The sequence below is a fragment of the Accipiter gentilis genome, chromosome 1, assembly GCF_929443795.1.
Source record: "Accipiter gentilis chromosome 1, bAccGen1.1, whole genome shotgun sequence".
Taxonomy (NCBI): Eukaryota; Metazoa; Chordata; class Aves; order Accipitriformes; family Accipitridae; genus Astur; species Astur gentilis.
Window position 1 is genome coordinate 47,643,857 of NC_064880.1, and position 25,633 is coordinate 47,669,489.

General features: G+C 38.8%; 1 protein-coding gene across 3 annotated transcripts; it reads left to right on the forward strand.

The window, feature by feature from the left end:
- The first annotated feature begins 1,040 nt into the window (after window positions 1-1,040).
- On the forward strand, window positions 1,041-25,323 carry RAB3GAP1 (RAB3 GTPase activating protein catalytic subunit 1). Of its 3 annotated transcripts, XM_049833639.1 has the most exons (25): window positions 1,041-1,081; window positions 1,168-1,223; window positions 1,957-2,032; window positions 3,332-3,464; window positions 3,702-3,780; window positions 4,455-4,574; window positions 5,153-5,318; window positions 5,492-5,591; window positions 8,588-8,669; window positions 9,501-9,569; window positions 10,336-10,409; window positions 11,146-11,238; window positions 12,662-12,831; window positions 13,171-13,269; window positions 13,652-13,824; window positions 14,848-14,902; window positions 15,181-15,549; window positions 16,656-16,793; window positions 18,438-18,665; window positions 19,176-19,272; window positions 19,362-19,465; window positions 19,575-19,690; window positions 20,986-21,088; window positions 22,651-22,671; window positions 24,051-25,323. In XM_049833639.1, exons 1-25 carry the CDS (start codon window positions 1,064-1,066, stop codon window positions 24,288-24,290), a joined length of 2,979 nt encoding a protein of 992 aa, XP_049689596.1. In that variant the 5' UTR covers window positions 1,041-1,063; the 3' UTR covers window positions 24,291-25,323. The 3 variants fall into 3 exon arrangements, 2 of the variants coding, with proteins under 2 accessions (XP_049689596.1, XP_049689681.1); XM_049833724.1 differs by lacking the exon at window positions 22,651-22,671; XR_007510131.1 differs by lacking the exons at window positions 20,986-21,088; window positions 22,651-22,671; window positions 24,051-25,323 and having other exon boundaries at window positions 19,176-19,259; window positions 19,575-19,594.
- The last annotated feature ends 310 nt before the right edge of the window (window positions 25,324-25,633 follow it).

The following is a 25,633-nucleotide window of genomic DNA, read 5'->3' on the forward strand; positions in this document are numbered from 1 at the left end:
AGAAGTTTAATTCAAAGAGCAGTAGTGACCTGTGAAAACATACACAGTTGAACTAAACGGTAGCATTTTAAGCACTAATCACAAGACAGTTCTCCCAGAACAACGCAAAGCGTGTTTCTTTCTTCTGTTTACCTCCATTTATGCTTTCAGTACCTTATCTATTTCTACATCATTTTAACTTTGCATTCAGTCTCCTCACCTACACACTCCCCATTACTTATGAGTAGTTTTTCATCTCCTTGCTGGCAGCCTTAAACAGCAGACTTCAAGGATATTTTTTTATTTATTTTTTTTAAGTAGCAGACTGTGCTAAGGGGGGAGAAAGGGTAAAAGAGAGGGAAGAAAAGATAAAAGAGGTATAGCCGGGCTCAGGCTGAGTTGAGAGAGTTTTGAAGGGAACTGGTTTGCTGAATGCCAGAAGGACTTGGACGCCGTCCCCCGGGACACGGCTGCAGGGTTGCACAGGCGAGAGAGGTGAGGCGCAGCCCGCTTTGTTTTAGGCTGGACCGGGAACGCCGGGCCTGGGGGACACCTCAGCTCCCGGCTGACTGAAAAGGGGAGTATTACTCTCATGTCTGCCGGTACCCGGCACAACCGGCCTCATGGTGACCAAGCCGCGACACCAGTCACGCCCCGGTACCCCGGCGCACGGCGTCCCAGCCGGTAAAGCACTTCGTTTACCCTCTCGGGCTGACGGAGCCGGAGAGCCGCTGGGAGCAACCCACGCCTCAGCTTGGCACCGCCGTGAGGTAACCGGCCCAGCGGGAGTCTCCTCAGCCGCGCCCGTGAGGCGCTTCGGCCAGCCGCGAGCGCGGGAGGACCCCGCCGGGGCGTCCCCTCCCGCGGCGGGCTTGAGGGTAAGGGCTCCCGGGGGACGGGGTGGCTCCGCTGCCGCGGAGGGCAGCCGGGCTGGGAGGGAGACCGGCCGGGACGGTCCGTGAGGAGGCGACCACCGGCCCCGGGGAGGAACCGCTCGTACCGCCCTCCGCCGCTTTCCCGTGAGCCTCTGCGCCCGGCGGCGGAGCGCGGGGGGCGGGGGGGGGTGTCCCGGCAGCAGCGCAAGATGGCGGCGGACAGCGAAGTGAGTGTTCCCCCCTTCTCCTCCCCTGCGCTCTCCGCCGAGGCGGTCTCCCCGCTCACTGCTTCTCCCGCTCTCTCCCCCCGCAGCCCGAGTCGGAGGTGTTTGAGATCACGGACTTCACCACCGCCTCCGAGTGGGAGAGGTAGGTACTGCCGTCGGTCCCGCTCCCCTCACCGCGGACCGTGGCCGGGGGCTCTGCCGTGTTTGCCCCGGCCCGCTCCTGCCGAGGGGAGCCGGGGGGCCGGGTTGGCCGGGAGCCGGTGGCAACCCGGGGCCTCGTACCGGCCGTTCCGGCGTGTGTCCGCGGCGGGGGCTCAGGCCGCAGCTGATGAGTTGGTTAAGAGGATCCAGTCAAGCTCTTTCTGAACTTAGTGAAAGGTCTGGCTTAATATCTATTTGCAAGGGATTAGAATCAGCATCTGGAAGGCTTCTGTGTTTTTTAAGTAGCTGCCTGATTATTAAAATAGTCATCTCCTAGCTGAAGCCTCTAAAAGTTAGTAAGACAATGTGTTCTTAATGTATTATTTTTTTAAAATGTTTTTTTCCAGTGACCATGTCTATGACAGAAGACAGATTCTAAGCACTGTGTTTTAAATCTGAAATTAGTTTATAATTTTGTGTCAAATGCTTATTTATCTGTGAACAATGCTCCTAGCAGTTGCTGCAAGTAACTATCATCTGAAATGTAAACATAGGGGGACCATTTTATTTGTGTAAGGAAGCAATTTTTCCATTTTTATGGCAATACTTGGGTTTTTTTTTGTTTTTGTTTGTTTGTTTTATAAGGAAAAACATATTGCTGGCTTTTAGGGAGCTAAATTATAGTACAGGCTTAGTGTTCAACAAATGTTAATGCCTTTTCCCCTCCCTAATAGATTTATTTCAAAAATAGAAGAAGTGTTGAATGACTGGAAACTTATTGGGATTTCTTCAGGCAAACCTCTGGAAAAGGTCAGTTACTGCTTCTGAGTTTTCTTTTAGAATTTGAATTACTAGCTAGTAATACACATGTATGTTACGTGTATTGCTGTTTTCTTAGGTGTGGCAGATAATGATTTGTATTAGGGAATTTTCCTTGTAAAAGTGGCAATTTGACAAACAGTTCCTGAAGATTTATTGGTGGGCTGTCTGCCAGACAGGCTACTGCCCTGATAAAGTTGGATCTTCGTATAGGGCTGAGTGATTTTTTTATTCCCAGTTTTGAATCTGGAAATGTGGTTGAAGCTGTTCTGAATTCTTAAGGAGTTTCTTTTTGCCCTGCCTTGTGCCTTTGTCACACCTGACATACTTATGATTGAGGATTGTGTAGTACTACTTGTGACTCAGTATGTTTCATAGATCGGAGAGATTTTTTTTCAAAGTCTAATTAGAGCCTTTGTAGCGCTTTCTCAGTCCTGTAAAATGCAGAAGAAAGTGCTGAGCTCTTCTGCATACTAGTGCAAATAAATTCAGCTGGTCTGGATTAAATGACTGCTGTGTTTCCAAAGGAATTCTGTGACTCTTAAATTTAGTCAGGGTACAGAGTATTCAGAACAAAACCTTAAGTTATCTAATTAACTAGTTTTCAACCTTAGCTGTCACTGTATTCCTACATGTCTTCTTTTCTAGACCGGACCTCTCTTCTTCATTTTTAGTGAGAAGACACCCTTTACGGATCAAAGGGTTGTCCAAGTTGCTTGGTTTTTTTCGTAGTAGCATACAATTCTGTACAGTGATGTTGATTTTTTCCTAGAAACTTTCCTATGCTGTATTTTTGTTTAAAAATTAATTATCCTTACATACAGGAGTTTTGCAAATTACAGAAACAAAATCATTTATCAGCAAAAGCATATTTGAAGTAAATATTAAAGTAGTAGTTGCGTAGAATGGTATAGATGCAGATAAAATCCCAGGTGAGAAACTTCTGTCTTTGGGCAAAGTTGAGGGTGTATACGCCTAAGATGCGTAGTTGTATATGAGAGGATATATCTGCCTCTTTTTTGCCATATAATTCTGAAGACTTCTCGGGGGATGTCTGGTCCTTGAAATGAACATGATTATTGGCAACATGGATTTTAACATTCAGCTACCTTTATAATGAAGGGCTTTGATAATTGGTTTTTTTAAATTAAACTGTGCTTACCTATTTAAGAATAAATATTTAGCAGTAGAAAAAGATGAATAAATAGATTGTGTTGGCAGTATATTTTTTAATGCTTACAAATGTTAACCTAAATTTATGTGATCGAATAGTATCTTTTTTTTATGCAGGGTGTATACACCACAGGAGTGTGGGAAGAGAAATCGGATGAAATTTCATTTGCAGACTTCAAATTCTCAATTACCCATCATTTTCTTGTACAAGAACCCAGTGACAAAGATGGGAAAGAAGAACCGGTAGAAGGTAGCACGTAGTTCTCTTAGGACATGTATCTCTGTAAGGATATGACAAAAGACAATTTCAGAATGTGGAATTCATAGTGCATTGATTTTCTTCTGTGTGAAATTTTCTGGGATCTGATGGGTGTGATCTGACATTTCTGCTTTTAGTAGGCTTTGCATTCATCAAATTGCTAATATAAGTAAATTTTAAGTCAGCTGAATGGATGCTGATGTTCCTATGTATCAATTTTTTTCACAGATGCCCTTCCTCTGCCTATGCAGGACTTGCTGTGCATGAACAATGACTTTCCTCCTAGAGCTCACTGTCTGGTAAGATGGTATGTATACTGTCTCTCATCTTTAATACAAATAAGCATAGCAATTGAAAAATCTTCAGTGATGGCACAATCACTTGTATTTTATTTTTTTTTCCATCAAGAGTTAAGGCTTAAGTAAAATGATTCTTTGTACTGGACACAGGAAAGGAGTGGAAAAAAAAGCCCACTATGGTGGGCTTATCTTTACTTCCCCCCACCCCCCAATGTTTTTTTTTCTGAATTTCATAGACTAACCAAGCTTTTATATTTGTAATATTTAGATGCATTCTTAAAAAGGAAAGCTGCAGCACCTTAAGAAACAAGAACAACTATAATCTTAGTAACCCACATCTTTAGCACATTATAGCATTGTTCTGGAGAGATTGTTTTTATGTATAGTTACAGTTGTTATTAATGTAAAGTAAAAAACTCAGGACTGATCGAGCTGGAAGCTCTCACGTTATCTTGAGTAGTGTTTGAATGCTGTTAAGCTCTGGTAGTTTGTGATTTGAGAATCTGCAGTGCTCCATGCCCACTCAGTTCTTGACCTCTAGAGGTACTCACATCAAAATAACAGATACCCCAGTCTGTTGGTGACAATTAGGTTATTTGGGTTACAGTATTTCTAAAAATTCTGTGTTTCACCTGGCTTGCTAAAAAAACAGAAATGGGTTCTTTTTTCTCTGTCTCTTAAGGTATGGCTTACGTGAATTTGTGGTTATTGCTCCGGCTGCAAATAACGATGCAGTTCTTAGTGAATCCAAATGTAATCTTTTGCTGAGTTCTGTTTCCATTACATTGGGGAACACTGGCTGGTAGGTGAAAGCATAAACCTTTTTACATGTCCATGTAAAACTCTAGCATACTGCTGTTGTGAGGAAAAAGTATTAAATTGTTAGCAAAATACATTAAGAATTTGTTGTATTTGCAGCACAATACTGTTACAGAAGATTTTAAAAAAAAATTTCCCATGGAAACTTAAAAAAGATTGATTCAATGTGTTGTTTGTATTCATTACTGTTTAAAAACCTTAAAAGCTTTTAAAAACTGCTAGAAGTTGTTGGAATAACTGGTATACAAAATGTAACTTTTGGAAGAGGATTTCTTCCCCATGTGTGGTAACGGTAACTTTCTAATCTTTCTCAAAAAAATATTTAGACTGAAAATTAGGTAACTTGCATAGGGCTATGCTTATGACAATTTGTTAGGCATTCCATTTAATGGTGAAGTTAACAGTATTTTTCTTTGAATCCTATGAAGCATTTTAAACTGTGTTCCACTAGGAGAAAATATATTCTAAAGAATATGAAATTATGTTAAAATATTTAGCTAGTCTTAAAGACTGCAAGACAACATGACATTTTAAATAATCTGAAATATTCATGTTTTATAGTCAGGTACCACTATTTGTGCAAATACATCATAAATGGCGACGAATGTATGTTGGAGAATGTCAGGGTCCAGGAGTTCGAACTGACTTTGAAATGGTTCATCTTCGCAAAGTGCCAAATCAGTATACTCATTTATCAGGTTTACTGGATATCTTCAAATCCAAGATTGTAAGTGCATCTGAATGTATACAACTGATACTAAGAATAATTGTTTTATTACCTCGTTGCTTGTAGATTCACTTCTGTCTTGTAGAGATTATTTTTTTTTTGTAAGGATGAGGCTTACATCGCTGATGCCAACAAAGTCTTTACATTGAATTTTTTTCTCTAATATTTTCAAGGGATGCCCTTTAACACCACTGCTTCCGGTTAGTATGGCTATTCGGCTTACGTATGTGCTTCAAGACTGGCAGCAGTATTTCTGGCCGCAGCAGCCACCAGGTAGGAGATTTGTGTCCTGAGAGTAACTTGCTTTAAGATAAACAGTCAATGCTACAGAAAATGTTTGTGTATCTTGCCAGAAGAAATAAAACATTTTCTGCATTACTAGGAAAGGCTTCAGTTACGACTGAGTACCATCCCACTCCCCATGACAGGCGAGCAAGCTTAAAGCTTACGGTGGCTTACGATTGTGACGGGTGTTTTGGTTAGGGCTGTGCCTAGCAAAATGCTTTCTTATTAGTGTTTAGAGATATAGTGATACTTCTAAAATGGTAGTATCTATTTGGAGAGAAAAGGGTGACTGGCTGTGGATCTGTAAAGATTTTGGCCCTGAATTCCTTGGGGAAATGTTTGGATTCAGGTTCTAGTAGCTGCTAATACTTCACAGGAGTATTTGTCAATTATTTCCATAAAGTAACTGATGTTAATACTTCACTATTTAAGTGTATTAACAGTGGAAAAAGGACCTCACTTAAGTTAAAAGTTTGGATTTTTGTTGGTTTTGTTTACATATTTCTAAATAAATGAAGCAGTTGATTTTTTTTTTAATGCAGGAAAAATTTCCGGTCAACCCTTTTATTATAGTAGCCTTGTATGAGCGGGGGGGAAAAGGGTAAAGTAATGTGTAGTCTTGAATCTAAAGTACATACACCAGACTTGAAAAGTTTATGCCATAGTGATGCTATTTAGGAAAAACAGTGAGTTTGCTCACTTGGTACTCTCACAATGAACTCTTACATGTTTGCTTGGAGGTAACACTTTCTTCCTTGGGTATCAAGGATTTGTTTTTAACAGACTTATTTCTATATAGGTAGCATCAGAAAATAAATCACAAACTCCTCCTGGCTCAAAGATAAACAAATCTGTAGGAAAAAGGTAGATGTTAGTTCCTTCATTAGCAATGTGGTATTTCAGGCACAAGGTAGTGGAGCAGTGAAAATGTCCAAGCTCTATTCTTGACTTGGTAGTAGTTTTGCGTAACAAGGTTAAAGTATTTAGGGCACACTTAAAGAGACAGAACCTGTGGGACCTTGGTCTGGTTACCTAATTGTTTGGCTTTCCTTTGCTTTTAAAAAAAAAATATACACTAATCAGAGGTATGTGTTGAAGAAGTCTGTGGTGAAGTTGCTCTTGTGTGCTTTGTACCTAAGGAATGTTGATAATATGTTTAAAGAGAATCCTGCTCTTTAGGGTCAGAGAAAATCGGTGCTGTTTTAAGTGATAGTTTCTTTTTGTAGGTAAACCAAGTTTACCTAAAGAACTTGGGAAGCTAGTTCTTCAGATTTTATTTTTTATTATTTCTGCAGACACAGAAGTCTGTTTTCTGTAGTCTCTCTCTCTGCCTTGCTGTAGTTATTCACTAAGTCAGGATCCCTGGTTTGTGATGAATGAGTTGTACCACTCTGATCATATCTCTTGATTTGAGTAGTGTCATGGTTTAACCCCAGCCAGCAACTAAGCACCACTCACTTCCCCCTCATCCAGTGGGATGGGGGAGAGAATCAGAGGAAAAAAAAGTAAAACTCGTGTGTTGAGATAAGAACAGTTTAATGGAACAGAAAAGAAGAAAATAATAATGAGAATAACAACAACAACAACAATAATAATAATAATGAAAGAATTGGAATATACAAAACAAGTGACGCACAATGCAATTGCTCACCACTTGCCGACTGATGCCCAGTTAGTTCCTGAGCAGCAATCTGCCGCCCAGGCCAACTCCCCCCAAGTTTATATGCTAGGCATGACGTCCCATGGTATGGAATACCCCTTTGGCCAGTTTGGGTCACCTGTCCTGGCTGTGTCCCCTCCCAACTTGTGCCTCTCCAGCCTTCTTGCTGGCTGGGCATGAGAAGCTGAAAAATCCTTGACTTAGTCTAAACACTGCTTGGCAACAACTAAAAACATCAGTGTTTTATCAACATTCTTCTCATACTGAATGCAAAACATAACAGTATACCAGCTACTAGAAAGAGAATTAACTCTATCCCAGCTGAAACCAGGACAGAGCAGTTTGAATAAATGCTGCTCTTTTAGAGGATTCTGGTTAAGGGAGCTGGTGTCATAGTGTATTGCAGAAAGTGGAAATGGACAGCATCATTTTTACTGCTGTTGCTACATGAAGTTGTGGTTTTCTGTTCATTGTGGAGAACTAGACCCATACTTCATTACCCTCACTCAATTAGCTCTTCTCAAATAAACCCAAAGAATTGAAATGTCTTTTATCTTCTCTGAAGAAGAAATTATGTAATTAAATTATCCAAATACTTTTATCTGTTCTAATACCTCACTTGTTTTCTATGTAAACAGTTTGCCGGATGCATTTAAAATTAAGGACGAGATACTGTAATAGCATTATTGTAATGGCATCACAACACATTACTATCCATTTAAATTTTTGTTCCGTGAAGGCTATTTCTGATTTATATATTTGAAGGTTATAACATGGGAAGTGGCTGAGGATGCTGAGAGGCATCTTTAAGTACCTGGGATTACAAGGAATCTCCCAGATCACTGGGTTAAACCTTTAACTGTAGGAGACATATCACTCTTTTCATAAAATTGTCAACCTTTTTAAAAGTAGTTGGTTTTTCACTCTGTAGAGTTGCTCTTCTGGAGTATTCCTTTTCTGCTGGGAACTGATTTCCTGCCCAAGTATTTTTATGGCAAATTAGTGTCTATTTGTTCTTGTGTCAACATAGACTCTTTAAGGCTGCCTTTATAGCTATAATCTTTGCCTGTATGAAGGGAATAACCTTCCCTCAATATGGATTACGAGAATTTTATGTGTTTTTGAATGTTCTGTTGCATTTCTGCTGGAAACAATTACTTTGACTGTATGCTAGGATTGCATTTTCATAGCTCTGTCTCCTTAGCTGCTCAGCTATTCTCTGGTCATCCTACATGCTACAGTCTTTTCACTGTGAAATTAACATGATATGCTTCTTAAAATATTCCGTAAATTCTGTGTGGAAAATGTATTGATTTGTCTTCAGATATAGATGCTCTGGTTGGGGGAGAAGTTGGAGGCCTTGAGTTTGGGAAGTTACCATTTGGTGCCTGTGAAGATCCTATTAGGTAAGATAAGAGTTCAGAAAACTGTGTTTTATAACTTCCTCAATGGAGGACTTAAAGGTATGTTATTTCAAGTCTTAGTTTTGCCTGCCTATCACTTCGTATGTCCCTAACAGATATTTCATTATTCAAGTACATAAGAAACATCTGTGAAAAGTAATGGTCTAATAGCAAGTAAGACCATTTGCAAAATTATCTAATGATAAATCAGGGTTCTAGCTCCTAAATCTTTCACCATAAACTTCTGGAGTACTCCCTCAATCTCTGAAACTATTACACTGAAATGTGGCTTAATTGGAGATAAACTTTAAAAATAGTGTGCCTTCATTCAAGGGTTGGACTCGCTCTCATCTTTTATTTTGACATTTGTAGAAGACTTAAATTGAGAGGGGCTGTAGACTGAGTTATTACAGTCTCTCTGTGTCCACTTCTGAACACCCCGTCACCACTTAGCAAATCTAGGAACTGTTTTAATGTATTAGACATTGTTTAATGCTGTAGGCAATTCATGAAAGGCGTTCTTTCCTCTGCACCTGGATGGGTAGAATACAATGCACAATCTCTCCTTTTGTAGAGAGAAGTTGTGGGTGAGTCCTGCATGGCAGGTACTAGTAGTAAAGTTTAGCGCAATACTGGATGACATGCTGTAGAATAGCTGATAGAATGTATGCAGCGAGAAAACTCATTGGAGAACATGCACGTTTCTGGATGTAGTTGCAAAATACATAGAGGGACTTAAATATGAACTGTCACAAATACCTTTCAAGATCTTAACTATGATGGAGACAACATTTTCTACTAGCACTGAAAGATTTAAATCTTGTTTTGTTTCAGTGAGCTTCATTTAGCTACCACGTGGCCTCACCTAACAGAAGGTATAATTGTCGACAATGATGTTTATTCGTAAGTATTTTGTCTGAGTTGCAAGTATCTAGAAGTGTACCGTATTTGTTAACTACTGCATTTTAGTGACATCTAAAATGTTGCACATGGCTTTGTGTGTGAAAGAGAACCCATTTTGAGAAATGCTAAGGTCAGTTGATAGAACATCTCATTTGTGAAAACACCTTCTTTTGAAATGCATTTCTGTGTGAGAAAATATTACTGTATTGTAATCTCAACAGAACACATACCTCTATTGTTGGGCATATTCTTGTGCTAGACTTAAGTCTTGTGTATTATGTATTTCTTGGGAAAGATTATAATGGAATGTGGAAAGCAAAAAGAATTAACTGAGTGACATCCCTCTCCCAAAAAATATGATCCAGGTTTTCTACTAAGCCTCCTAAAGAGGAAGAACAGTGTATACTGATACTTAAGAAAGAAGAAGAAGAAAAAAGTGGTTTGTTGTTTTAATTAATGCAGAAATGCATTTTTCAATGTTAATACACTTTAAAAGAAGACAATTCAGTTGTGTTGTAACTGAATTGTTCTCATGTGTTTCTTATTCATGTTATATATGTAGATGAGAACAGGGACTCTTGCTTGCACTTTAGTGTTTGTCATGTTCTCCTATGGAATGTGGTGTATATTATGGCTTCCATGGCCTAACTGGCTATGACATTCCATTATTAGGAATTTGATACTCATTTCTTGCATACTTATAGTGATAGCATGATGCTTGTTTTTTGTTTGGGTTTTTTTTGGTTGTTTTTTTTTTTTTTTAAAGTGACCTGGATCCTATTCAAGCACCCCAGTGGTCCGTGAGAGTCAGAAAAGCAGATAACCCTCAGTGTTTATTGGGTAAGACATCAGAATTCCTATCTTCTCTTATGGCTTTTAAGCTATTAAGTTGTGAAGTTAGGATTGAGTTGTTGATCACCTGATGACTTATGTTTCCTCACTCCCCTTACTTTTTTGAGTGGACAGTATCTTGGGCTTCTTTTCCAACAACACAAGCTTTGCAAAATCATAAGTTTATCTAGTAGGTTATTCTGCATTTGTGTACCATGAACTTCATTGCTGTTCTTACTTCACCAGGTTCCAGAGAATAAGCATTTGCTGTGTGTGTTCTGTGAAAATTTAGGTTTCCTAGAATCTTTGAATTTTATGAAGTGCTTTCTGCATATACTCATTTCTTTAGTTGAATCAATCTCTCTGACAGGCAGGATTGGTATGCTTGGAGAGCTGTACTATTGTCTGTCCTCGCCTTTTAGCTTGTAGGGAAAAGGGCTTCAAAGCTAAAAAAAAAAAAATAAAAAATTAACGTGCCGCAGAAGTTTCATCTTGCTTTGGGTGAAGAAGTGGATTAAACTGCATGCAGAACTGTGCTCTGGAGAGGTAGCTGGTAGCTGTCTGGATGTGCACTTTCCTAAGCTTTAGTTATGTGGTTTAAATATTTGTGCTTCAGAACAAATTATCATGTTCTTTTAGATGAAATATAAAATTTACCATCACTTAGGAGTCACTTTGAGGGTTAGTTTACTGTTCAGTGTGATTTTAATTGAGTAGTTGTTCAGAAACTTTGTTTCTCTTATAGGTGACTTTCTTACTGAATTCTTCAAGCTTTGCCGTCGGAAGGAGTCAACTGATGAGATACTTGGAAGGTCTGCATTTGAAGAGGAAGGAAAAGGTTAAACTAAAATCTTGATGATTTGTGTTATTTGATTTTAATTGTTAGGCATTTTCTATAATACTCCTAGAAATTTTCTGGTCAGTGCTATGTGGTATGATTTCTCATGAGTTCTAGGCAAGCTTAGCTCCCAAAGGCTCGGAGGACAATGGCCTCTGTTATAGTTGTTGTTTTGTGGGTTTTTTTCTTCCACTGGAAAACAAGAGTTTAAAATTCGAATAGTGAGTACAAGAGCTGGTTTTGAGCAAACATCAAACAGATGTGTGTGCATCTTTTTATCTATTTTTGTGTTTTTCCCACTTTTTTCCTGCTTTTTGAAGTACTATGCGATGCATGTTTTAACAGCCAGTTTAAACAGTCTTTAATCTGTTTGAGAGGCTTTGCTGTCATCTTCCAGAAAAAAGACCCAAACCCTGAAACCATCAAATAAAAATAACCAAAATTACCTGACCAACAGGTCAGACTTCATCCCAACAGTAGAGATACTGACACCTTTTTGATGTCCCTGTCCCTTTCTTCTGCTTTTCTTGCTGTATATGGTGAACATTCCTATCTTTCCTGCCTCTTGTCACCTTTTCTTCCCTCCAAGTGTGGCCTGTATCAATGTATTTTCTTTAGTTGTACTTGGTCTTAGTTTTGAAAGAGCTTACTGGTTAGCTTAAAAAGGTGTTGGACTAAGGTAGGGTATGTATTACTCTTAGTGCTTGACATACAGTCTCGTTAGCCCTCCTTATCTCTAATTTTCTTGAAATGGTTTTTCAGGCTGCTGGTAATTACTCACTTAAATTTGTCTGCCCTCATTTTAACAATGTTAATTCATTTAATTGTAAGAGAGGTTCTTACGTTTACCGGTAACAACTCTGGAAAAAATCTTTTGATTTGAGGAGTTTACCTGAGTGAGGACTCTAAAACAGAATTGTGCTTACACCATGTAAGGTCATATATATAGTGATTAATACTGGATTTATTTAAGGCTTATCTAAAGCTCTAGCATATGCTTGAACAGTGTTTGTTATATCTAAAATGTATTTGCTGGTTTCATGTATAAACAAAGTTTAAATACTAGCTTGTCAGCAGGGGTTTTGCTGATACTCTGCCTGTAATTGTCTGCAAGTATGCAGTACTACTACAGTAGGTGGCAGGCACTGTCTACAGCCAACCCAGTCTAGACTTCATTCAGTAAAATAAATTAATGGCAGTCTTTGACTCCTTTGTGACCTGGTGCTGCTGCTTTATCTTTGAGGCTAAGAACAGTGAATATAATGTGTGGAACCTGACAGCACAGGGGTGTAGCTTTGGTTAACAGGGTGTTAAAAGTCAATACAAGATACACTTGACTGAATATGACAGGTGAACTTTTTTTAAGAGACGGTCTTGTGGGCTTTTTGGTTTTGTTTTAATTATTTTTATTTTATTTTTATAGAGGTTGCTGATATTACCCATGCTTTGTCGAAGCTCACAGAGCCAGCACCAGTCCCAATCCATAAGTTATCAGTCACCAATATGGTTCACAGTGCAAAGAAAAAAATTCGCAAACACAGAGGTGTAGATGAATCGCCTTTAAACAATGAAGTTCTGAACACTATTCTTCTGGTGAGCTGTCTATGCATGTTAAGTGCTTATAAAACATGTATTTCGTGCTTCCACTGATGCATTGGGTTTATAGTTTATGGCAGAATTATAAATAAAGGTCTCTGATGTCAGTTCTTTTATTTGAGTTGCATTTATCAGCTTTTTGAGATAGCCCAGGTTGTTACAAGTCTCTACAATATAAGTAGACTGAAAATGAACTCTGAACTCTGCTAACGGTTTTAATTCTGGGGATTGTTGGTATGTAACCAGCAGTAGCTTTAGGGAGAAAGTGGGAAGAGCAGGAAAAACCATACTGATGCAAGTTTGGATTATTTTTTTTTTTTCTTCCCTTTCTTGAAGTTCTTATTTCCTGATGCTGCTGACAAACTTGCAGATGGATTTGAAAGCAGAATGAGCACTTCAGCAGGAAACAATCCTCCTCCAGAGAATGAAGATTATGTAAGTTTTACTGACTGACACGCATGAGAGACAGAGAAAGCAATTTTGAGTGCGTGTTCATACAGACTTTACTGTGGCTGCCCTATGTCTTGTAATAGATCAGTTTTGTAAAGACGGAGTTACCTTTGTGGAATCTCCAGGTAGAAATAGTGGGGTTTTTTTGTTTTGTTTTGGGTTGGTGTGTTTTTTGTTGTTGCAGTTGTTTTTCCTTCTAATTTTTTTTTTTCTTTCAAAGACTTTAATTTTTTGTAGGTTATACTTACGGGCTTAAAAATGTTATTTAGCCACTTGTATTGTCGAACAGGAAGGAGATTATATGGTTTTGAAAAAAATGCCATGGTTCCTGTACTATATCTCCCGCTTTCTTTTATTTCTTATGTAGAATCTCTTCAGTCAGTTTAAATCTGCTCCTTCTGATAGTCTGACGTACAAACTAGCTTTATGTCTTTGTATGATAAACTTCTACCATGGAGGAGTAAAAGGAGTGGCACATCTTTGGCAAGAATTTGTGTTAGAAATGCGGTACAGATGGGAGAACAATTACCTTATTCCAGGGTAAGATTTTTTTGCTTGTTTGTCTTTGTTGCTTTGTCATAGAAAATATTCTTTGTTTCAGGGACAGAGTGAGTTCACTATGACTTTGAAACATAGTGGTTGTTTCTTTAAATTGCAAATATTATCCTCTATTTTTATGACCTTACTTCCTTAAATCAAGAAAGGATAGGGAGTAGGGAAAAGTATCTGTGCCCCCATTTGAAAACAAGATGCCTGGAGGAAGCTCAAGTTAAATAGCACTCCACTGTGTGAGTGAGGGCGGGGGGTGAAAAAATGCTTATGCAATTACTTGGCTTCCAGTTTATCATTAGGTAAAAATGAAGGAGCTGATATAGGGAGAAACACGTTTGGTTTGTGGTGTAGTTTTGCCAGTTTTCTAAGGGAGCTATTCCAAGTTCCTGCTGGTATAATAGCCTTTTCAGGTAGTTAATGCTGTCTCAAGTATTGCAACCCTTCTGGGTTATGTCTGCTGCAGCAGAGCTTGTTGCAGACCAAACAAAGGGCTCTGTCAAGATGAGACATCAATGTAGAGTAAAAATATATTTTGTTTTTTATTTTTTTTTTCAAATGGGATGGACTGGCCGTTTATTGACTAGTTTGTACTTTCAAATGGCTACACAAACAAAAGGGAGCTTGAAATATATAGAGGTTACTCTACTGTATCATTGCAGTTTTAAAAGTAAAGTCAAAGGTGCTTAAGTTTTTGTTTGAAAACAGCTACCCTTTTAACATCTAAATGGAAAACTGACCAGGAAATACAGGGTGTGTCTGTTTTGTACTAGTGTGAATGATCTCTGAGCTTCAGAAATGACCTCTAGGAAATAAATGTAGTTTGACTTCTGGGGCTTGCTCTGTCACTAGCTTGTCTAACAAGACCATTGATGAGCTGCATAGTTGAAATGGTGGGGGTGGGTTCAATGTGGATATTTGCCCCTCTTTTGGATTTCATATGATTTAAGACCACATGTGTGTGAAAGATTCAACTTCATAATTGATAATGGTTACACTTCTACCTTTTGTTAGATTAGCTAATGGCCCTCCAGATCTGAGATGCTGTTTACTGCATCAGAAACTTCAGGTAAATATCCCAAATTTAAGAATGATTTTTCTCCTAAGGAAACTGTCAGAATTAAAGCAATTAATTATCTAAATATATTGTTTTTGTAGATTTAGTTATGCTTGTATTATTGGGTCTGGACTTCATTTCTTGCGAAAATCTTTGTTATAGCAACAAGTGCAATGGAATTATAATCTTTTAGAATTATGAGAGATTTTTGGTGACTCTCCCAAGTTTTTCTGTGACAGTTTCCCTAAGAAGTAGTTGCTAAACATTTTTTTTTTCCTTTGACTTGTTAGATGTTAAATTGTTGCATAGAAAGAAAGAAAGCAAGAGATGAGGGGAAAAGGGGGAGCATGCCTGATCGTTCACCTGGTGGTACTTCTGGTGATACTGGCAAAGGAGCAGACCACTCTGGAGATAACCCTGATAAGGAAAAAGAAGTTGGCAAGTCTTGGGAATCGTGGAGTGACAGTGAAGAGGAATTTTTTGAATGCCTAAGTGACACAGAAGATCTTAAAGGAAACGGGCAGGAAAATGGAAAGAAAGGAGGAGCAAAAGAAGGCAACAAAGAGTCTGTAAACTTAAAACCAGAAGGTCGTCTGCATCCACACGGAAAGCTGACACTGCTGCATCCAGGAGAGCCTCTCTACATTCCAATAACACAGGTTGGGTAGCAGGAGCTGAGCCAGATGCAGTACAACTCTCATGCAATATGGCTTATACCTAGGATTGTGAAATTGGGTATAATTTGCAGGTTATAGCCTTATCTGTATTTAAAATTGGTAAGTGTTTTTGGGCTAAGACCTTGTTTTCCATTTTTAAAACTTGACGAGGCTGTTAAACTGAAATCTCACATGCTCTTTGTTTTATTTGAGAATGGGTGTCATTACCAAATTTCACTTGAAACAAATTTTTTTTTACACAACAATTAAGCTGTCTTGCCTACCTTAAATTTGGGTTTCTTTTTATTTCCAGCTCTTGAGGCATCTTCCATCCCCTCCTTACTTTCTTTCCTGTAAAGTGGAAACTGCCATGGTCCTTCCACCATGAAGATTTCTAGCTGACTGACTAGAGTACTGGATCAGTTTTGCTGCTGCTTTTTTTCCTTTTTTTAAAATATTTCACAGCTCGTATCCAAAATGCCATAGTCATCAGGTTTTGGTACCATTATCTAAAGCAGGTTTATTATCAAACTATTAGAAATGTTACCTGACACAGACTTTCTTGCAGAGTGACTAGGGATGAAATAGGAAGCAGTGGTGTCAAAGGAAGTAGTTTGAAATCAGCTGTGCATGAAGAATACAGTATTTTTCGTTCACTTGAGAGAAATTATTTTTAATGAACGTTGCTTTGCATGGGTAAAAGGTATGAGCAGAGAGTAGTCAGGCAAAATGTTGTCAATTAATTATGTGCTGACAGTATCAACGACAGAAGTTCTACATTGCTTGAGGTGGATTTTCATCCATCTCAACAAAATATTAACAGTCAAACACTTCCTGGACTTTATCTGGATTTTGGCATTTTAACAGTATGTCCTTATATTGTTACTTCATTCTCAGGTTGTTTTCCTTTTAATTTCTTTTTGTTAGTGTCTTCTACAGACGCGCAGCTTTAGGCTAAGCAGTTTAAGCAATAGAAAGTTATGATTACTTTCTCTGAGTACAAATAAAGCAGAATGAACTTTTGGTGACAGGGAGCTTTCCACTCCTTCCTTAATAAGGGCTAAGTCTAGGAGAGCCGACTTGTAAACTTGTCTTTTTCCATGTTGCAGGAACCAGCACCCATGACTGAAGATTTGCTGGAGGAACAGTCTGAGGTACTGGCGAAACTAGGGACATCAGCAGAAGGCGCTCATCTTCGGGCACGCATGCAGAGTGCCTGCTTGCTCTCAGATATGGAGTCTTTTAAGGTAGTAGTACTTGAGGAATTCTGTAAGATTGCTTTCTTCTTAATTAAACTATCCCTCTTGCTTGTGTTGAACAATTTTGAAGGTTTTACAGATAAGGTGTTGTTTCTTCCCTCCACAAAACAGTTTCAAAATAGTTTAAAGTTGAAAAAAAACCCCTATTGATAAAACTCTTAGAACATTTCAAAATTTATGACTATCCAGTCTATTGTGCTGTAACGTTCTGCACAATGTCTTTGGGAGGGAAAAAACTCCCAAAACATACAGTTGATAAATTTGGAATTAAAGCTTGGACAGGCCCATAAAAAATGATGTCAGAAGAAAACTGAGCATCCAAAGTCCTGAATCAAAATTACATGTCTCTGCCTCCCACCACCTTGTAGCTTTCATTTAGTGTCTCTCTTACCTGTACTTTCCACTGTATCTAGCTTTGTAAAATGCACCTTTAATCAGACTCCAAATGGATAAAATATAAAGGAGGTGTAAAGAAAAAAACAACAACCCACAATCTACTAACATGTTTACAATTCTGTGTATGGACTTTGGGGAGGTAGACATAATTTTTATGTGTAGTTGAAGATGTTTTGTTCTTTAGTGGGAAGGATAAATTATCACTATTTAGAATTTTTAAACAGCTGTTAATCAAATTGGGACTGGACTAGCTGGGGTTTTGGGTAATTTGTTCCACTTCTTTTCTGAGCTCTGCAGAGGGAGCTAAGACCACATACACTGCTGTCATCAAAGGATCCCAAAACTAACAAGACTGGAGATTCTGTCATGATATAGCCATACATTTTAATTTTTAAAAAATTATTGCAATGTTACTTTGTAGTAAAAGGGTACAGATGTACTGTAGAGTAAGTATTTATAATTTATCAATATCAGTTTATTAGCAGTGACTCATGTCATATTAGATAGTTGTAGTGATGCAAGGGATCTTAACAACTCAGAGTAAGAATATAGAACCATAATTTGAATTGGAAGTGCCCTCCTGATAGGTACATAGAATAGAAAACTGGGCTTCCTTTTATGTTCTAGACCTATGGATGTATTTATTTGTGTTGAGATTGCATCTATGAAAAATGAAGTTGTTTTTGTTTGGGGGAATTTTTCAGTTTTTTTTAAGTTCCTTTTTAAAGGAAGAAGAAAAGGTGCATTTTATTACTGGAGTGTTAAAAGATGGAAAGTCAGTGCTGAAAGCATATTTATGCAGCCCAGTGATTCTTTTAGGCTTGGGCTGTTTTTCATCTAAGTTTTTAAAGGTATAAGCTTATACCTTAAAAAAATAGTGAAAATTCATATTTATTGCATGTATCAGGTACCAGATAGGATCTTGACTTAACAGCATGATTTTGAGGTTGCCTGAAACAACTGATGAATGTACTGTCTTGGGGTGATAAGAAGAGAATTTCTTTGTTTTTGTTGATGGTGTGGGTTTTACCCCTTGCCATTGTCTTGGCTTATGCTTTATTCCCTCGCCCTCCCAGGTCTCTTTCTTATGTGTACAGTCTGATGATGTGAACAGAATTCCCTGAGTTTTAGCTCCTAGCCTATGCTCTACCCACTAAACCGTATTGCCTTCCCACTCAGGTTAATGTGGTTTTTTAGGATTTTTCAGGCACAAATTTTATCTCCTTTTCATTCCAGGCAGCTAATCCTGGCTGTTGTCTGGAGGATTTTGTGAGGTGGTACTCCCCTCGGGATTACATTGAAGAGGAAGTGGTTGATGAAAAGGGGAATATAGTAATTAAGGGTGAGCTGAGTGCCCGAATGAAGATTCCGAGCAACATGTGGGTAGAGGCCTGGGAGACAGCAAAACCAGTCCCCGCCCGGAGGCAGAAGAGACTCTTTGATGACACTAGAGAGGCAGAGAAGGTAAATAGCTCTGTGGCAAGTGATAGTCTGATCCATAATGCTTTTAGCAGCCCTTTCTTCTTTCTTCTGCAAGATTTAAAATGTGTTGTTGCACTATATTCTTGGAGCTATTAAACTGTTCTGTACGTGGCTTAGGGTTAATCAGAAATTCTTGCTGCCATACAACAGTGTGTTTGAAGTATCTAAAATAATTATTGTGTGGAATGTAACTTCACAAGCTGTATTACTTAGGTTCTTCTTTGAATTGCTAGTAAATAAAGCATTTTTATCTGCATGTGTGTGTTCGGAAACTAAAGTGTTCCTAAAAGATAATTACTTTTAGTTTCATCCTAACCTGTTGGGACTTTAAGCAATCACTGAGGATTCATGTAAAACTACCTATTGAGTCCTGTCTTACAATGGTGCTCCCTGCTTGTGAATTCTTCAGTGTAGGTCCTCATCTTTTGTAGTTAGCCTTATCTTTGGGAAGTAGTTTTGATCACTAATAAATTAAATTTTCTAATGTTATAGGTGCTTCATTACCTTGCAGTTCAGAAACCAGCTGACCTTGCAAGGCATCTGTTGCCTTGCGTCATCCATGCAGCTGTACTCAAGGTAAAGGAAGAAGGTAAATAATGTTTAATAAATTATTAAGATATTTTAGGGTGAACACTGATGCAATAATTACAACTTCTTTGATTCTTTTCCTCCTAATAGAAGCACTAGAAGATATCTCTTCAGTTAAGAAGATTATTAAGCAGATAATATCCCATTCCAGTAAAGTTCTACGATTCCCCAATCCAGAGGACAAGAAGTTGGAAGTAAGGCTTTTGTAGTGGCTGGGGCTGAAAACCTAGTAGACTTTTACACTGTTCATGGGAGTGCTAAAAGAACATCTTTTTGACTTTCACTTTTATTAAACTCCTGCAGGAAATCATTGCTCAGATTATGAGTGTGGAAGCTATCATTGCCAGGGCCAGGTCTCTGAAAGCAAAATTTGGGGTAGAGAAATGTGAAAATGAGGAGGAGAAAGAAGATCTACAAAGGTGACGTGATTTTTATTTTTTTTTTCCTTTCCCCTTTCCCTCCCTGCCCCTGGTGTTGTTTTGTTTTTCCTCTGATGCCCTTTTTTTGTAGTTTCAAAATTTAGGACAGATGGAAGTGGTGATAATACAGAAATAGTAAGGAATTGTATTTAGTAGGTATAAAATTAGGTATCCCTGTCCCTAGGCTACCTAGAGATGTTGTATGTGAGTACCCTAAATGCTCGTCTAAGTAACCATCTCTTTGAAAACATATGATACAGGTTATTTTAATGGAATTTGTGGGTATTTAATTTATTTTTTCGTAATATATTTTTTTGTGTACATAAAAGGTATGTTTGATGACCTTTGTTACAATAGAGGTAAAATTAAAAGGACTAGGAATTTAGTACTTTCTATAACTAATATGGAATGGAATACAATACCCCTCCCAAAGTTACATTTTCTTATTCTAGTCTCCTTACTAATTTGCAACATATTACTGAGGAACCGTATGAATGAAAAGGGACAAGCCATGTTTCATTGCTTCACCGCCTGCTGTCAGATTATTTACCTATTGCTTAAGATGACTAATAAGTAACATTAAAAAAAAAAAAAAGAAGTTAACTACTTTCTGCTGTGCTGATAGGGAGAGATGGTATTTTTGTAGTACGTGTTGGGAATTCAGAGGAGTGATGTCTGACCAAAGCAGTATCTTTGTGCTCAAAAAAATTGTCATGTTGTTACTACTTCTGAGTGGCTGACACCGTGAAGGCTTTTCATGTCAAATTTATACATCTGCATTAGGAGCCTGGATTTCATTTGTAGTTAATTGAGAGAAGTAGTCCTTCCAGAAGCTGAATTACAGCTTAGGTGTTAATTAGCCCTGCTGCTGGAGTTGCAACACAAAAAGCTATGTAATTCTGCCTTTCCTGACCTTACGTGGAAGGCTGCTGTGCTCAGCTTAGTTTTGAGCTACGCTGTCTGTGAAAGAACAGCTGCCTGTATTGGCATGAAAGAAAGAGCGACAAGGTAGGAGGGAACAACTGAAGTCTAAGGGGGTTTTACTCTTTAGGGTAAAGGGAAAGGAGTAAAGGGTTGAAAAGGTGATGATAGCATTGGAGTGGGATGCTGAGAAATGTCAGGGTCCTTTAAACTTTTAGAATGGAGAACTCTTGAGAGTCTGCCAGTTCTCGCTCTGTGCAAGTGATGCTAGGTGGAGACCTCCTCACTGGAAACAACTCTGGTTTTAGATTAGCAAACTGGATACAGCTGAGAATTAAACATTTCTTTTCCTTTTCAATAATTTGTACCACCAGATTTGTAAACTGTCTTCTGGAGCAGCCGGAAGTGTCAGTTATTGGTGCAGGAAGAGGACCTGCTGGTAGCATTATTCACAAGCTGTTTGTGAATGCTCAGAGGGTAAGAGAGAGCTCTTGATTGCTTTGCAGCCACTTCTAACTTACGGAGTATGAAGCAACAACTTATCATATGATGCCAGTTTATTTTGTCTGCATATATACATGTATTGTCATAAATGTGCTTGAGGTTTTTTTTTGTGATGTTCAACATGATTTTGGCAATAACAACCTTGCAATATGAGAGAAGAGTAAGTGACCTGGGATGTGAAACAATTAAAACCATCTGGGTAGACAGAGGTGTCACTGATGTTTGATTTACTTCAAATGGTAACATTGGTAATGCTATTATGGCACAAATTTCTGCTTTATTGAAGCTAATCAATATATACAACATCACAGCAAGAACATTGAAGTGTGTTGATTATTTCACATAGGAATGTAAAGAAACATCATAATATTTTAGAAGTAACTTTTTTAGACTGATGCTATACTTGGAATACTTGAGATTTCTTCTGTGGAAACTAGCATTCTTAGGAAGAATTTCAGTTCTTTTCCAGTAAAACTCTGTATTCAGTTTACTTCTTGCCAGTGTTGCATCTGTTTTCTGGAAACCCTTCCCCAGCCTATATTGGTATAAATGCTCCCTTTTTCTCTTAAGCAGTCTTTGTAGTAATTAGCCTTAAAGTATTGATTTCCAAACTTCTTGGACTGCAATCGGCCTTCAGTTTCTGCTAGAATTACACCTGTTTGTAGCATCAAATTATCTAACTAAAATTTAACTGCAGTGGTAAAAACAAGGCAGCATAGTATTGCAGACATCTTAAAGCCTAAAATCCCATTTGGAAATCATTGCTGTAAAAATGTTGTGATTGGGTATTAAACACTGTTAAGGTATGGATGCTTTTATAATAATCTGTATTTTGCAACTCAGCATAAAAAGGACCATTCTGAAAACAGACCACGGTTATTCTGAGAAATTAAAATCAGAACATTTATTTTATCCTTCTAGTCTCTAGTGAAAATCTGGTTGCAAATCTCAATATGTCAACCAGCCTTTCTTATGGACTTCCCTGTAAAGCATAAGATTGTGCCCTGTAAGCGTATGCACCTGTCTTTTTAATATTGAGGCATTATGTTTTTAAAGCCGAGTAAGCATTTCTAGTGTTAATGTTCGATAAAGATGTATGGGTATTTCTAGTTTGTTGGGGTTTTTTTTCTGTTGAAACATCAGTAACTAAAGATAGGTAATAGATACTTCCCACTAGTAGCTGGTCACTGTTAATTAAGACTTCTTAGTGGGACAGGAGATAACTTGCTACAAAAAACCCCTCAGGTTTAATCTACCATGAGTTATTTCAGTAGAGAGCTGTTTGGTAAATAGAAGTTGAATGACTTCCTTGTTCATTGCCTTTCAAACCTGGACTCCTCTCTATGAGTTGTGTAAAATGCGTTGTTATATTCTCAAGTTTTCTCAGGAAAATTGTGATAGCAAATGCATGTTCTTGGAAGTAGAGTGCATGATGTCTCTAAACCTACAATCTCCTTCTAACCTCTTGTAAGTCACCTCTGACTTGCCTTTGTTTCTATCTTTCATCACTGGTTCTTTTCTCATCCCTTTCCAAGCTGACTGAATCTTCTGATGAGGTAACCAACTTTGTCCCTCGTTTCCCACTCATCTTCCCTAGCTGCATAGAGTTGAACCTTTTGGTAGATATAGTACAGCAGCCTGGTTTAGTTTGTACTGTGTTCACATATTAAGCATAAAAACAATTTTGTGTTTCCAGAATGGTTTTTCCTCATTCACAGACTTTATTTTTAGAGCCTAACAGGTAGTGAAAAGAGAGAGAAATCTTTTAAAAAAAAAAAAACCCAAACAAACAAATAAAACCCCTGCAAAAAACCAAACCAACCAAAAAACATTTCTTCAAGTGTATATTAACATTTTCTGATGCTGAAATGTGTGGCCTTGCCTTTATGTTCTTCTCTGTTGTTGTCACTGTGTTTATTGAACAGCCAGATGTTTTGGGGGGGTTAGGTAGACATGGGCAGTACCTGAATGTTACAATCCTAGATACCAGTATTTACTGAAACTACTCTGCTGAACTTTTTGGACAGAGATAGAGGTTTGGGGAAGAACTGGGGTAACTGCGTGAAGAAGTGGAACATCCTCTGTTGGTTTCCTAGAACTGTTCTTATGGGAAAAAGTGCCACTTGTCCGTGGTGGCTCCTCCTATGGCACAGGCTGCAGCTCCGAGCGGTGCTGGGTCCCCACTCCTGGGGAGCGTGGCGGGAGAGGGGTGGGAGCAGAGGTGCAGTGGGACAGCTGAGAGGGGCCATGAGGGTCATCTGGTGAGTTCTGCCTTGCCTCAGTGACATTGATAAGCTTGAGTTGTGTACAATTAAATTAGGACCCTCTAGGGTATTGGGGGATGTGTGTGTGTGCATATATACATATAATGAGGCAATGTTTATTGGGCTGATTGGAGCATGCCAGCTGTTCTGCCAGTATTCAGACTTCCAGTGTTGCTGCTGACTAGCTCTGAGGCAATGAGCGTTGATGGAGATTGCACAGCTTCTCGCTTGCTCTGCGGTGTTATTTCGGCGAGCCTGTCTCTGGCCGTGAAAAGCAGATATCAAAGTAGTATTTTGAGTTTGAAAAGACAGGTGACTTTTTCTCAAGACCCCAGTAGTGGTGGTGGTTATTTTTAAAAGGAGGCTGGCTTGGCCTTGTGTAGCCACAGAGAGCTGAGGAGGGAGCCCTGCTTGAGAAGGGGGCGTTTTGTCTGGTCAAAACCTTCACTTCACTGTCAGAAAATCAGGAGCTTGGCCTGAGCTTCACCATCACACATAAAGGTTCTTCCATTTGATCGTGCACAGTTTATTTCCTGACATCCCATTAGTGTCTTGCTCTGTGTACACATAAAGCCTTTTGATGTGTTTACATTTCTAATCTTCCTCGTAAGTATTTTCTGAATCCTCATGTTAAGAAACAGCTTATAATTATACCTCTGCTCTTATTTAAGGTTTCTGCAGTGCCTCCAGTTGATGAAGAATTGAGATCGGTTTCATCAGAGGAGCGAAGACTCAACACGGGGACTGTTTCAGATTTCCCACCGCCCACAGGTCGCGAGGTGATTTTGCGTACAACTGTCCCCCGTCCCGCAACTTACTCCAAACCGCTGCCTCAGCGTATGTACAGCGTGCTGACGAAGGAAGATTTTCGGCTCGCAGGTGCCTTTTCAGCAGATACAACATTCTTCTGATGTAACCAGCTATGTTACCTTGTATGTCTTCACAAGTAACCTGCTGTTCATTTTCCTTCGGGGCAGTTAAGGTTAGCGATGGACTGGCTTGTGGTGAGGAGACAATACGGTCATCATTAGTGATGGAGGGTCATGTTCCCAAGGACAGAGCTGAACTGGCAGCCGAGAAGGATGCCTGTAGCAACTCTTAACTTGGAGGTTTGGAATAGCTTCACAAGTAGGTTTAATCAGATCTTTGGGGAAGAAAGTTTTAGCAATCTCCTCTCTGTCCCAAGGGAGTGTTTTTGGGTGGGTTTTTTTTTTTGCATTAGCTTGTTTAATAATGGACATGAATTGGCTGTATGGAAATATTTCATGTTGAAATTCATGCAGAGTGTGCTGCTTTACAGTTCTTAATCAGACTTTATCAAGTGACATTAGTCAAATTGATGTGCAAACATTAAGTAATTTGTACTGCTAATCATAAATATTGAGCCCAGTATTTTTTGGTTAATCACTAAGTTGCAAATACTTTTAAAATATCCTTATTCTTATTTAAGGTATACAGTACATTCTAGTTCATGCTAAACTCTCCTAGCATTGCAGCGGTTGTCCAAAAAGATCTTGTCTCCCAAACAGAAAGAAATAGATTGGGGGGGGCTAACTGGACAGTAAGCCTGACTGATAGCCTGAAGTGGATAACTGACAGTTTTGGGTACTTGATATCCTTTCCGTGCACCCAAGGGCCAAAGCTGTATGTGAATGACACGTACAGAGGTGTTCCACTGTTGGCAGCTTGCTGGCTTTTGCAGAGACCCTTTGAATGCATACTGTGTCTTTGAGCTGATATGATGGAACAATTCTACTCCCTGCTGTAAACTAAGCCCACCGGCTGTCATGCAGACACTGAGGTGTATGTGCCAATGTTGCTTTACGGTGATCTTTGTGTGTTTTAATGAGAATCAGCAGAAGATCAGCATTAGTTTACACAATTAAATGTAAAACCAGCTACAATATTGTTGACATTACTCAATAAATCTAAACTTATTATTGACTTTTTTGGGTACCAGCAGTGGCTTTGTCAAAACACTTTTAAAATGTCATCCTTCTATAATTTGTGCTAGGAAGAGCATTGTTTATGACTCTGACTCTACAATAAGCATAGAAAGTTAAGTTCTGCCTCAAATAGTAGGGTCCTAGGTGTTACCCTAAAACTTCTCTGAGGGACTAGAGTCTTCCCCTCAGATAAAACTGTGGCAATGGGAAATTCATTTTTCAGGATCAAGAAGAATTAATTTTCTTCAGAGAAAATCTTATCACAGAATTTGTTCTCCAGGCTGTTTGTGTTTTACCTGGGGCACATT

Bases quoted from the DNA above. Each gene is read 5' to 3' on its own strand.
- RAB3GAP1 (XM_049833639.1), top strand. The intron at 5,319-5,491 runs GTAAGTGCATCT...AATATTTTCAAG, and splicing joins ATATCTTCAAATCCAAGATT to GGATGCCCTTTAACACCACT. The intron at 22,672-24,050 runs GTAACCAACTTT...CTCTTATTTAAG, and splicing joins TGACTGAATCTTCTGATGAG to GTTTCTGCAGTGCCTCCAGT.